General features: G+C 40.9%; 2 protein-coding genes across 3 annotated transcripts; both read right to left on the bottom strand.

Moving 5' to 3' along the window:
• Positions 1-817: 817 nt before the first annotated feature.
• Positions 818-6,671, bottom strand: atxn7l2b (ataxin 7-like 2b). Of its 2 annotated transcripts, none has more exons than XM_072450098.1 (9): positions 6,527-6,671; positions 5,983-6,045; positions 5,582-5,891; positions 4,251-4,563; positions 3,997-4,169; positions 2,979-3,147; positions 2,789-2,910; positions 1,541-2,229; positions 818-1,222 (listed from the first exon to the last, which is right to left on the bottom strand). In XM_072450098.1, the coding sequence occupies exons 1-9, from the start codon at positions 6,621-6,623 to the stop codon at positions 1,200-1,202; spliced, it is 1,959 nt and encodes a 652-aa protein (XP_072306199.1). In that variant the 5' UTR covers positions 6,624-6,671; the 3' UTR covers positions 818-1,199. The 2 variants fall into 2 exon arrangements, with proteins under 2 accessions (XP_072306199.1, XP_072306198.1); XM_072450097.1 differs by having other exon boundaries at positions 1,180-1,199; positions 1,529-2,229.
• Positions 6,672-7,632: 961 nt separating this feature from the next.
• On the bottom strand, positions 7,633-11,395 carry sypl2b (synaptophysin-like 2b). Its single transcript, XM_072450100.1, has 6 exons — positions 11,228-11,395; positions 11,007-11,084; positions 10,158-10,276; positions 9,628-9,826; positions 9,122-9,313; positions 7,633-8,871 (listed from the first exon to the last, which is right to left on the bottom strand). The coding sequence occupies exons 1-6, from the start codon at positions 11,243-11,245 to the stop codon at positions 8,749-8,751; spliced, it is 729 nt and encodes a 242-aa protein (XP_072306201.1). The 5' UTR covers positions 11,246-11,395; the 3' UTR covers positions 7,633-8,748.
• Between the last annotated feature and the right edge of the window lie 2,432 nt (positions 11,396-13,827).

Genomic DNA, 13,827 nt, shown 5'->3' with positions numbered 1-13,827 from the left:
CTCAGATGCACTGGCCCCACTAAACTAAAGAGGAATGGCTTTGCATGGTTTGCTTCTGCGACTGCAGGATAGATGCAGCCTAGTAGGCATTACGATACTTCAATAACAAGACTTAATAAAAAATGTAGTATTACACCTGTGTTGGCTCATTTTGTGTGTGTGGTAAAGTCTATTTTACAAATCAAATCCTTTTTTTTGTTGCTACACTACCAACCAGATAAGGATTTTCAGAGACTTGAACACAAAGCAAAAGGTTGTGATCCCTACATTATTTTTACACACATTAGCTATATATATTGTGTGTTGCTATACAATATAAAGCATGAAACAAACTAGTAATGAATTGATATAGTACAGTTTGGTTAGAATGACAGGAAGCAGAGGTTTTGAGATGATGCAGTGCTCCCTCTAGTGGTTAAAACCTGCCCCACAAAGTGTCCAGAATTATTTTTCCATTTGTATATAGGTGTGTTTATTGGTCTTTGAAGGGGTTCTACCACATTTTGCAGAGTATTTAACTTTTTGTAGGTCATCTATGACTCAAACTAAAATGGGCCCAAAGCATCACTGATCTGTCTTTAGCCAAAATGTGTGTGAATTAAGGATGAGCATATCAAGAAGTTAATCTAAACCGGGACATGTCAAAAATAGATAGTATTTAATCATTTTTATAGTCATAAAACAAGTGACTGGTTTAAGTAATGAGCCATATTGGTTAGAATGACACTTTTCAGGCAGGTGACTCATTGAGAGTTGGTAAAGGACTCCCTCTAGTTAGTTAAAAATCGTTAAGGTAAAAATAAGTTGACAAAAGCCTAAAACACACTTTCAGTTTATTGTTTTGTTCCCGTTTGTTTAGCAGCATGATTTATACATGGAGATGCTTTCTTTTCTTTCTTTTTTTAACAAAGCCAAAACATATTTTAAAAAATCAACACTTCACATTTACAAATACTGTACATCCATGATAATGCAAACACAATTTGTGCATAAAAACATTGACTAAAAACACTGAGGCACACATACATTCACATTCACACAGGTAGAAAAGGTTTCAAACTTTGACACGGTTTTTGAAATCAAGACTTTAAGATCACTTTGAAACCTTTTTACATTGGACCATTCTTAGATGAAAGGATTACATTGACACACTGTACTGGCTTCCATGTAGATTGGCCTTAGATTGGCCTAAAACTGGCCTAAAACTGGCCCGGAGTGTCATCTGCAGAAAGGAGGAAAACAATATTAGGATTTTCTGACAATGGTTCTGTAAAAAATAACAACTAGAAAATGACCCCTGTCATGTTATCAATGAAATACAAACATCTAGAGACATAAAAATACACAAAAATATGTTAAGACTAATCTACTGTTAAATTAAGTGTAAAAACATGTTTTAATACACCACAATATTAGCAATTATTTCGTTGTATAATTCATAACAAAGCAGTTGCAGTGATCATTGCAGTGATGCAGTGGCCGCCTCATCAGCGCTGCCATTTGCAACACATCTAAGTCATTGTAATACAGTCTGAATCACCTTCAGAGGTGTGCTCTTTCCTCCACACCCCAAGCCAGACGTCCTGAGTGCTGTCCCTCTTCCACGAGAAGAGGCTGGATCGAGACGGGGGAGACAGGCGGGGACACTTTTTGGACGGCGAGGAGCTGCTGGGAGCCACGGTGGATTGAGCTTTTCTTTTCTGTACGAGAGCCCTGTCGTCACAGCTCCCAGCTCTGGACTGGACGATCCTGGAAGGTCGTCCTTTGCTGCGCGAAGGGCAAGAGCTTGTTTGTAGGGATTCATTTAGAACTGGAGTGTTTCTCTCAGTGGGACGCAGAGGCGATAACGGTGGGGTCTTTTTGGATACTGAACCAGGGATGAGTACATTAGAGGTGGCTATGTGCTTAGAGGACGTGGTGTTTGATAACTGAGAAGGTTTTTGTGAAGTTTTGGCATTTTGCATAATCTCCCTTTGTCCCGTATGAGCCTTACTAGTCTGAACAACAGAAGAGGACTGCTGACCTGGGCCAGGGCTCAAAGTGGGGGCAGAGGAGGGCAACTTGGTTGTCTTTGAGTTAGTTTGAATACTTTTGAGTCTTTCAAGTGAGGTAGATTTAACATTAAATGCACCAGTTGGATTAGACCTAGCTCCTGTCCGGACCGGCGATCCTCGTGTTGAAGGTGTAGCATGAGCAGACCTGAGATTAGAGGCGGGCGGAGGAATTTTCCTGAAGAAATAAGAAATAAACAAAACCCCAGATAAAATATCCATAACATTTTCTTTTAAAAAAACTTAAAAGGTACACTGTGTAACTTTTCTAGTCGGGGGTCTGACACCTTCTTCTCCACAGAGACATTATCGTTTTGCCTGTAATGTTCCACAGGGTGAAGCTAAACGCATCAATCTTGATTTAACTTCATTACAGGTGTTTAAATTGCTCAAAAATACCTTGAAAAACATGCATTCTTACTGTGTCCCCACAGATCTGATAAGTTTAATATCATACTACATGTCCACCGATAGAGATTAGCAGGTGGCGGACCCTCCAACAATGACGTAACACAAGGCACCTTCACACTAATTGACTGGATATTAACAAAAAAATCCTTCAAATCTCTGCTAGAGCAGCTTGTAATGAGCATTATTAGCTTTACACAATGAATGTCAGAGGTCACTAATCTGTGTTCACTAAAACCCGGAGTTGGTTCCTTGTTATGGATTAGCCCTCAGCATCTATTTAAAGAAAGTCTCATTCATAGGCTGCATCCTGACTTAAAGCTTCTTACTTCCACAAGTGAGAGTTCACATTGTCCTCCAACATGGCACTGAGCGCTATCCGCAAGTGGTGCAGGCGCCGGTCGAACGTGAAGACACTGCAGCCAAACGCATGGCAGCCGAAGGAGCACACCTATAAAGAAGACACGTTACATTTCACTGTTACTTTCAGACAGAACTCCCTTTTGTGACTGTACGTACCCCGAGAGGTTTAGGGTGCCAGGGTGTGGCGGGCACATCAGTGTGTTCTTCTTCATTGTCACTGTTGTCACTGGACGGCAGGCTCTGGTTGAAGGGATACGGAGGCTGTACTTCTAACTCTACCACAGGGCTCTCCTCTGGTGGAAAGGTTTCGGGCGGATCCCTCGGCCTTCAGGAGATAAAAATGAATTATTCTGTAGGTTGTGTTCAGATAGCGTCATAGCAGTTTAAGGAGCCTCTATTTTAATATTGGAAGTGGATGGCGGGGCAGGTTAACGATGGAGATATCTTGGTTTGTTTGTGATTGGTTAATATATCTGTAATTAATGAGAGAAAGCTGGAAACACAACTATAATAAAATATATATATCACTGCAGTGGCAAATTTGCAGACTATATACAATTGTAGGGATGTCAGATTATACAGATGATCAGAAAATATAAATGTAGTGTAGTTTGTGAAGCCAACTCCAAACTAAAAAAGTTGTGGGTTGAACGTTTGTGGATTTTAACTTCTTTATATTATTTTTGCAGATTAATCTTTAGGGGCTGCAAAAATAATATAAAGAAGTTAAAATCCATTTTTGCAGATTAATCTTTAGGGGTGCCCTGCGACAAGTTGGCCACTGTCCAGGGTGTACCCCGCCTAAGGCCCGAAGTCACTGGGATAGGCTCCAGTCACCCGCGACCCCAAAAGAGAACAAGCGGTAGAAAATGGATGGATGGATGGATCTTTAGGGGCGTTTGGGCACATCCTGTCAGTAACGTAAAGTTTTTGACGTCCGATACCGAGCTCAAGTACGAGTATTGGGTCGTAACGTATTATTTATCAAAACTAAAAAGGTTTGATGAAAGTACAGTACTGACATTCCTACACAGACACAGCTTTATTATTTATCATTTTTTAAACAACATCTGCGTGGTCATCATCACACATATTTCTAAATTGTTTGTACCGAAAAGCGAACAGATATTCTAGTGCAAGCAGTAACATTATATTAAACATTATGCAAAATTACCTGGCAATGTGGCTGTTGTTGAGGGTATATTTACTGCATCGACTTGAATATTCTTTAGGGGCCCCCTGTGACTCTGTGGCTTTTACAGGAGCCGGCTCTGGATCTCGAGGTGAAGAGGCCATGCTTGGTAGCTCGGACTCAGTCTTCATCTTCAGCGGTCGATTCAAGTCCATCTTTAAAGATATTTCGACATAAAAATTAGCAGTATCTTTAAAATAGCCGTCAGTGAATTCAATCAATCGTGTAATGCTCACAGTTTGTACAGGCTGCTGAGTGATGAGCTTCTTCTTCTCTTGATCGTCACACTTTCTGTCGATTGGCATTTTGCTGTTGTTGTTTTTGAGTGTCCGGGTGTAGGTCCGTGCGTCTCGCTGGGGGCTGTTGGTGGGCTTCTGGACCGGGGGCTTGGTGGACGATGGTCTGGGGGATGAAGAGGAGGATGAGGCGGAGGCAGAGGGGCGACAGTGGTTCGGGAGCGGAGGCAGAGGGGGCTGGGGTTGACTTCTGGGGCGCTGCGGCAAAGCGGGGTGCAATTTGTCCTGAGAGATTTTGTCCACGGTCGGTAAACTGGGGGAAATGAGGAGAAAGAGAAAACACAATAAAGTTAATAAAGCATTTACAGTGCAGCAGTTAAAAATACAAACACTACCAAGTCACACCTATTGTGGCCATTAACCCATAAGTGAATATTATAGGGTTGTATACGTCCAAATATGGTTCAAAATGTATTGTGAGAGCTCTGGTGTCTGTGGTTACTTTTCTGCACGTAATGGCTTCTTCACACACAAACACAACAGCTTGAATTTAACTACCAGAGATGTAGAATTCAAGTGACGGACTTGGACTTGTGATGACTCCACTGTTACATAAAGGGTGCGGGAACTCGTGACTCAGCTTGAGGTTCAGGCCTAGAAGACTCAGCCTTGACTTAGTTCCAGCTCTAAAGTCCTACTGCAGACGTCTGCTTTTGGAAACAGGTTTTCTAATCATGGTTTGAAGTTCAAAGCTGAAAAAATTCACAGTCAGTACAGTTACTTAATTGTTTAAATATGTTTCTTAAATGGGCTGAACTGTGACTCTGCCTTGGTTTTAGATAATGACTTGACTTGGACTTGGAATACATGCGTTCGCGGTGACGTCATACAGCCGGGACTTCCCCATAGCGGCCATTTTAAAAAGGGGCACGCGATATATAAAAACCAACATGACTGCATCCTTTTCTACGGCATAATGAGCTATAACGGCAAACTAAGGTACACGACAAAGCTATAATTTCTTGGTCAGTCAACAGAGCGATGTCCAAACAGAAAGCAGGTTTTTGGCATTTTGGCCTCATATTTCCTGGATTTCGTATGTAGTCGACGTGCTGTTGTGCCCCTTTCAAAATGGCACACTCGGTTGCCACTGCACAAGTTCCCGGATGTGCGAATGCATGTATTGACCCCCTATGACCCCTATTTTGATGACAATCTCCTACAATGAGGACAAGGACTTGAAATAGATGATTGAGTGTAACTTGACAGCAACTCAGCCATCAAATTTACCACCTTCTAGTTATGGTGTAAATGTGTTCTACGGGTCTCACCTCGCTGCCTCTTTCTGAGGTTTGCTGGGCCTGCGCTGGGAGGAAGAGGAGGAGGATGAGGACGATGGGACACAAGTCTCTTTGAGCCTACTGTCCCTCGGTCTGTCTTTGGACACGGTTTGGGCGGGGCGAGTGGCGCGGGGCTGCTGCAGCGGAGCGGAGCTGGACGGGGCGCATGTTTTAGCGGGTGAGCCGTGCCGCCGCTCGCAGTGCTCCACTAAGGCCTGAGGTTTCACCAGCTTCCCACAGTGACCGCACACCACCAAGTAGAAGTCATCCTGGGCCGGACAGTGGCCGTATATGGGCATGTCTGAGGAGCAGGAACACAAAAAGAGGAACAATGCAGCGGCAGTGATTCATATTTTCACTGGATTGTGCAAGAAAACTGGTTTGACTTTCACCTTCTTTCCGGAGGGTCATGGTCTCACAGCCGCCCCTCCCATGTTTGGTGTCTTCAGACTGGGCTAAGAACAAAAGAGAAAACAAACAGTTCAGTATGAGCCGCAGTGAGTTGAATATTGTATTAAACAAATTCAAATTTTGATACTAAATAAAAGCTCAAATGAACAAAAGAGACGAATAACAAAATAAATCCAACGGAAATGTATTTATAGGCACTTTTCGTCCCATTGTCGGCTATTTTTAGAAGTCCACGACACGCGTTCAACAGTTTAGATGAAAACACATGTTCAATCAACAGCAGAGCCAAACTGTTCCACACTGAATCAAAAGAAATAATTAAATAAAAACAATAAAACCAGTCATAAAGTCCATTCAGTTTACTCTGAAAGCGTTTGTTGTGTTACAGCTGTCCAGAGCCCTTGCTGTTTGTTTGGGTCGCGTTTTTTGAGTCGCTTTTTACGCGTTGGGGAGAGAAAATAAATCCGTGCGAAGTGGATCCGGCCCGGGACGCGGATCACACCGGGAGCGCGGGCTTCGACTCACCGTCCGGCGGCTCCGCGTCCACTGTGGCGGCCCAGCAACTCCAGTTTAATCCGACAAAATCATCGAGATTAGGCATCCGCCGATCCACAGCGGCCATTGCTGCTCCTGCGCGCTCCCGAGTGACGCCGTCGGTCACGTGCGCGCGCGACAAACCACAACATCAGCCCAGGAGTGATGGTGGCGCAGTGGTACAGCGGCGGACACGTGTGCAGCCGCCACTGGTCAGTCTGTGTTCAATCTGCACACGAGCCTACAAGTGTCTAAAAATTCACTGTAATAAGATAAGATATTCCTTATTGGAAGTTTAAAAAAAAAAAAAAAAAACACTCTTAATAGAAGAACTCTTACAAAAACTGATAAAATAAAAATAAAGTAAAAATAGCTAGCATAAGACATAAATAATACTAATACTAATGGTAAGTAAACACTCTTATTTACATCATTTATATGCACATGAATATGGCCTTAATTGCTTGTGAGTATGACAGTAATTGCACATGAATATGACGGTATTGCACATGGTCAGTCAGTATTCATGCTAAATCCACTGTAATAAGATAAGATATTCCTTTATAGTCCACACATGGGGAAATTTCGGTGTTGCAACGCAGTAGATACAGCAGTGTTTGTTATACAGTCTGACATGTCTAATGAGCGTTATCATTAATTTACTCAAAGTTTCATTTAGTTTATTCCATGCGTGTTCGAATAATACTGTATGGTTCTGCAACTGAGGCTTTAAGGCTAAAAAAAAAATCCTGTTCTCACCTACTCCCGGGCCCCGCCCACATCCCTGTACTTGAAATCCAATTATTTGAACAACACCAGTTCTGCAGTTTGGAACAGGAAGTCCAGGTTTTAGATCAATATTGCGGTTTCCAGCAAATAAAATGAAAAAATGTTTCGCTTATGTTAATGCTGAAAATACATGTCTAAGAAAACTGTCCATTCAGATTAATTGAAAGCGTAAACTACTACACTGTTTGCATTGTAAAAGTGTCAGGCATTGAAAATATCAATGCAAAAAAAAAATCTAAACATTTACATGTGAATGTGTGGAACAGTATTGTGAGAAATATGATACCTACACAGTAATAATGAGAAAGAAGTAATCCAGTTTTGATTTTAATGTTGCTCAGCATTTTACAAAACAACAATATCTTTCTTTGACAAAAACTTTTATCACAAACTGTCAATTTAAGAAATAATATTAAGCCAACACAGCTTGCCTTCCCTTATGGCAAAGTGGAGGTAGAAGCCAGACAAAAGCAAAGATAAAAATGCATTACAAATTAGTAGTATCAAGTTAGTAATCTGTCAGTTAACACAAGGTCTGTCTACCAAAACATTAAGACAAATTAACTTTTTTCTTCTTCTTTTGAACCAATAAAATGACTCTGAAGTCCACTGTCCAACCCAACACCAAAGACAAAAAAATAAGGCACAATATTCAATAAAACGCCTAAACAATCCCAAGTTGGCAACGTAACACTGACTTGAATTTGAAGTGTCCATCAAAGCTAAACTATTTTAGTGACAGGCATTTGTCTTTTGTTGTTTTCTGACAATACAAAGACGATAACCAGTCTTTAATCAAAAGAATGTTTCACAACCAAAAAACTGTTTGTGGCATTTACTGAATTATTCAGAGCAGGCACAGAACACTCACAAAAAGTCACCTAAATGGCAAAAGGCATTAGGCTTTGATTAGTCTACCATTGTAAACAAACAAATTAAACCATTAGATAACTAAAATTATTTAATATATTAGAGAACTCTAATCAAACAAATAATAGAGTGCCACAATTTCTTCATTTTAAAGGCTTCCGCTTTGAAAAACCAAGATTATAATTTAGAATAGTTACATAGCGCAGAGTAATGGTGCTTAAGTTGAACGGCCAAATCAATAACTTAACCTGTTGGAACGGATAGCATTGACCTCCTAAAGAAAGACGATTGTAATCACAAGTTCACGATATTTATATAAAAAAACAAGACAAAATATTTGAAATTTGCAGGACAAATTCTCTCTACATTTCCAGGTTCTCAAAAACCAGTGGGAACCCAACAATAATTTCCGCCTTGTAAATTCAAATAAGTTCTTCCTTTAGTATTTCTGAAGTCACAAACAAATTCAACAAATAGCAAAAGCAGCCAGTGTGAACATGTTAACCGCACGATTTCTCTCTGAAACACAAACATTTACAGCTCCAGACAGACAGTTAGGTTGGCCTGTTCGCCGCCTCTGCATCGGCAGGTGGAGTGGCTTCTGTGTGGAAGGACGTCTCCTTGTAAATGAACCAGCAGTTTCCACCCCACAAGATGAGGTTCAGGAAGCCAAAAATCTGAAAACAGACACAGAAGTACATTATATTCCCAAGACTAGTAATTAGTCAGCACAACCCCAATAACTTAGGAGCCATTAATGTCGTAATAGTTAGTCATTTATCCAACAAGGCCCTCAGACTACAGAATGACATGATACAAATAATGTTAATTGTTGCAATATTTTCAAAACGTTGCAAAAGAGTAAAGTCATATTTAACTTGTTTGTTTTGTCGGTGCTTTTAAATATAAGATTAGACTTGAACATACAACTGAGGCGTTGAGTCGTCCCATGTGAGGCAGTTCTCCAGGAGTGCATGTGTTTTTGGGATCTTTGCAAACTGCCTGTGAATGCAGGAGGTAGTCGGGGCCGGTGGCCACCTTCACATCCGTCAGCCCTTTGGCCCAGGCAGAGGCGGCGGTCAGCCACAGGAAGGCCAGAAGTGCGGTCAGCAGCAGGTCCTGGGTCAGGCACAAGAATGTTCAAAGTCACACGGGCCGTCATTAACACATTAACGCAACTCCCTTTCACACACTTATAGGACAGACTTTAACTTTTGACACCGATTTCTAATTCCTCATATTAAAAAAGGTATGTTGCAGAGCATATATTTGGCATTAAAAAAAAGTCTAAATCATAACATGGTAATTTTAGGCTTTTCCACGCTTCTACTGAATAAATGTAGCACGTTAGCTTTCATATACTGTGAGTAAACCATTGGCACAAGTCATGCAACATCTATTAAGACCAACAGAATGTACATGTATAAACATACCACGACTGGGGCGCGGCTGGACTCTCTGTACACATGCTGGTAGCCCAAATACAGGATAAGCATGGCGGTGCTGTACAGGAAGCAGAAGACTCCAACACACACAAAGAAATGAGCGGAGGAGGTGTGGTCTCCAGTCAGGTAGCGGGAGGGGTCAGTTGAATTGTCACAACTGGGGACTATGTAAGGATGCTGTGCCAACCTATATAAAAAAGGGACATTACAAAAAGGAAAAGCGCAACAGAAGAAATGATTAAGTTATAATTAAGCAATTTTTAGTAGAGAATAAATGTATCCTTTTTACATTTATCATTTTAGTTTTGCCCGTTAGGTCAATCATGAGTTGAATACAGGAGCTAAGGGATTAAATAAATGGATGTTTTGTCATTTTTTTTAACGTATAGTGTGAAATGTCAACACTTCTGAGAAAATACATTTCTATCTCTGCGAAACACATACTTGATTATTGAAGTATACATTTTTACCACGATTACATTATCAACAAAACCGTAAGACAATGCGAGGCTTCCGACCTAAATGGATAGTTGAACTGAGCGATTACGCTCTTGCTTTCCAGCTCCCCGCACTTCACGTTGAAGCTGGTGGTGCCGCTGTAGCCTCCAGTTGTGGCAAAGGCAAATATGGAGAACACCTGTGGCGAGACAAAGTGAAGAGATAAAGTTTGACACGTTTTGCATGTGACCACAGAAAGAGGACACATTAAAGGGTTACACAATGGTCATCTGCATGCACTTCCTTCTTGTATGTGCAATGCAGGAAATGAGCCGTGCCTTTTGAATGGCGTTTAGCAGTGGTTTCTGTCTTGTTTTGTCTCAAGTCTTATCTCTTGCATGCAGAGAAGGCACTTTACTTGGGTACTAGACAAATACATCTATTGTATATTGTGAATTATACTATTATGTTTACACGTTTTAATGCTACTGATGTCCTAATTCCTGGACAAACAGGATGCAAAATGTACATTCAAATCACTGTTTTTATTCAAATACTATTCCATTGCACCTTTGTTTTAAATCTGAAAGCATCCATCCCTTTTACACTTGGTTGGGAAGACCACACAGTAGAGAAATAGATCACATATTTCATAGTATCTTCCATTCATTTCCCAAGGCCCCGCTCGCCTTTACATTCACTGTGACTGTGGCAGACTACAAATCTAAACTAAATCTAAACTGATAAATGCATTCGTTTTCCCTGCGTGGCATAACTTGAGCTCAAAGCGTGGATCTCGCTGGGCACTCACTTCGTCACAAGACGGACGCATAATCAATTTGAAAGGTATTTTTTGCCTCTGGAATGGACAGAACTAAAACATACGCAGCAGCCCCCCAAGTAAGAAGTAGTATTTGTGACAATCTTACCCATTCAAGTACGCGTATGAAGGCCAGAGGCTCTTTCAAGGGTCCAAAGTCAAGACTGAACCCGGAAGATAAGACTTTCTAATAAAACATAAACATAAATTCAATTGACAACAACAACAACGCAAAACGGCAGCATACGTTAGCCAAATAGGCGTGTAGCGCTGCCACGAAGCAACAGGCGCCATTGACGCATGTTTTTTTAGAGTAATTTGTGTTGTTACCTGGGCCATTGAATCCATGGTGGAGGCTGGGTGAACGCGGAACACGCTTTCAGTGGTTTTCTGGCGGCTTTCCCCCCTTTTTTTGCGCTTCTTTCGCAGCCTCTCCGAGTTTCTGCAACTTTTCTCCAACTCCAGAGGACCCTCGGTGACACGTGACCAGTGATGTAAGCGCGTATCTGACGTCGCTGCGTCTCCAGGAAGAAGAAATCGAAAGTAAATATAAGGTGAAAGGGAAATGTAGTAAATAGTCTCCAAAAGAGTGTAGTCCTGGATAATATATTAGATCTATTGTAGTCCTAGGGTGACCACGCGACAATGTAGAAAAAGATGTTTAATTTGGTGGGATTTAGATGTAAATTGGGACACTGAGGTAATTTGAACTAATGTTTGATGTTTTTATTGGCACTGGGCTGTTAGTTATATTCAGGGAAGAAATTGAGATAACGAAATGCAATTATTTTTGTCCCAGATCATTTGATACCTCAGTCCGCTGGCAGACATTTTGGAAAATATCAGGTCAAATGAGGCACATGTTCAGGTCAAATAAAGCTACGTACATTTTTTTATGGACAACAATATATGTTTAAAATTGCTCTTATCTTCACCAGAAATGGAAACTGTTAAATGTGCATGTGAAAGTTGGTCATTGCAACACCCTGTTATTTTTAATCAATCACCCACAAGTTGATGCACAGAGGGAGATTGAATTGATTTATTTCATTTGCGAGTGAAAAATAATAAAAAATAATGCTTTCTATCTCTTACATTTTGTAAATAAGTGGGATAAGGGACAGCCATACAGCCCATTTTAAGAGACGTTTTAAAGTAGGTGGAGTACGATAAGCAAGTCGTTTCACAATTAGTTGTATGCGTCAATACCCAGTCTGCCCACTAGAGGTCCCTAAATCTGCAGAATCTACCTTTTATGTCAAGTAGCAGCTTTCATTCAAACCATGGATTTAAACAGGCTGCCTCTCTGCAGGCTGTAAATCATTTGTCAGCTGATTGGTTAGTTAATGCATTATAGCCTATATTGCATTATAGAGTGTGGTGTAACAGGAAGAAGCCTGTTTGCTCAACGGCCAGCAGATCTCCAAGGCATAAGAGTGGCTTTGTTCTCCACCTTTTATAACATTGTCCCGGACCACCATGGGGGAGGGGCCTTGTACTGTCATTTTGTGGAGGAATTCAATCTCTACACATCATTTCTGTCTCCTCCTCAGACTAAATCCTTATTATCAGAAGTCCCTCATTTTTAATGCAACAGACACTTGGGAGATAGTTGAAAGAAACATTAAGTCTTCGTGGCAAAGAATTTGATTATCTACTCACCACTGGTTGAACTTGTTTAGCCACATTTTATCTACAGCTCAGTGTAGGCTATTTTAGCAGTTATTTAATCAGCTATGGAGAACTTTATGAGGCGAAATATAGCTTTATAGTCATACAAATTTTGCCTCCAGGTGTTTATACCTGCAGGTACAGGCTGACTGGATGGGAAAATAACCTTCAATTATGTGTATTTGTATTTGAACGCTCAGTCCATACAAGATCGGAGTTTCCCCTCCCTAAACACATGACCTGTCATGAGACAATCTGCCCACTGTCCCATTATGTGCACACATTTAATAAACAACATCACAACCTCCAAGAAGAGGCAGTGTAAATTTGCCTTCATGGAAGAACATCCACATTGAGGATTTGATCATGTGATGAGAAATGTCCACTTTTATCAAATATTTGTTAAAATTCATGCCTAAATAAATATGTCTTCTTCCAACTGGTCAACATGTTCAAGCATCTATTAAATCCAGTATATTTCTTGAATTGTGTTCCAGTGCTATTTGGTACAGAGTGCTGTGACAGATTAGAGCCGTTGTGGTTTAATCCAGTGCATCACAGGCCCAGATGTTTAATCCCAACAACATAGACTGTGGCGCTTTGTCAATCAAATGAGCATTCACGTCACATGTGAACTAAACACATGTTGAGTCCCTAGATGAAGAAGATTCTTCACAATAATAATGTATGTACATTTCAGTAATAAATCAAGCTAATCGAGCCTTTAAGACATTATTGTAAAATAAAACAAAAAATATATATTAAAAAATATAAATAATTTTGGACATAACATTTTCAAGTGAAATCAAATTAAAAATCTCATTGAAGTTGTAAACCTGCTGTAGCCAAATAAAGCGGTGATTACACATTTAAGTCTGTTAAAATTGGCTAGTAAAACCAAGTAAATGCCTTTTCATTTTTACAGCTGTCCCCAGTGAACTTGCCACAGCTAAATCCTAAAATGATGTGTTGACTTTTCAGTAGCATTACTCAACCAAACATGAGGCAGCTTTGACAGCTAATTATGCAGGTTAGGGCTCTGGTCCCGCCTTCCTTTCCCCTTAAACCAATCACAACAGAGCGCAGGTGGACAGAGGAGAAAGTCGACCAATCCCGTTCCACTTGGCCACAACAACTCAGTGGCACATTTTGGCTCATGTTGGCCGCGGTCTCACAGCTCGAACTGCCGCTGCGCCAAACTGGGTGGAAATCGCGGTTTGATTGGGACATTAGCATTACGTCTGTGGCTTTCACTGTCG

The sequence above is a fragment of the Eucyclogobius newberryi genome, unplaced genomic scaffold (assembly GCF_026437365.1).
Source record: "Eucyclogobius newberryi isolate DKJ021-1_F unplaced genomic scaffold, fEucNew1.0.hap1 SCAF_17, whole genome shotgun sequence".
In the NCBI taxonomy this organism is placed as follows: domain Eukaryota; kingdom Metazoa; phylum Chordata; class Actinopteri; order Gobiiformes; family Gobiidae; genus Eucyclogobius; species Eucyclogobius newberryi.
The sequence above is the reverse complement of the archived record's forward strand: the minus strand, read 5'-3'. Positions and strand labels throughout refer to the sequence as shown.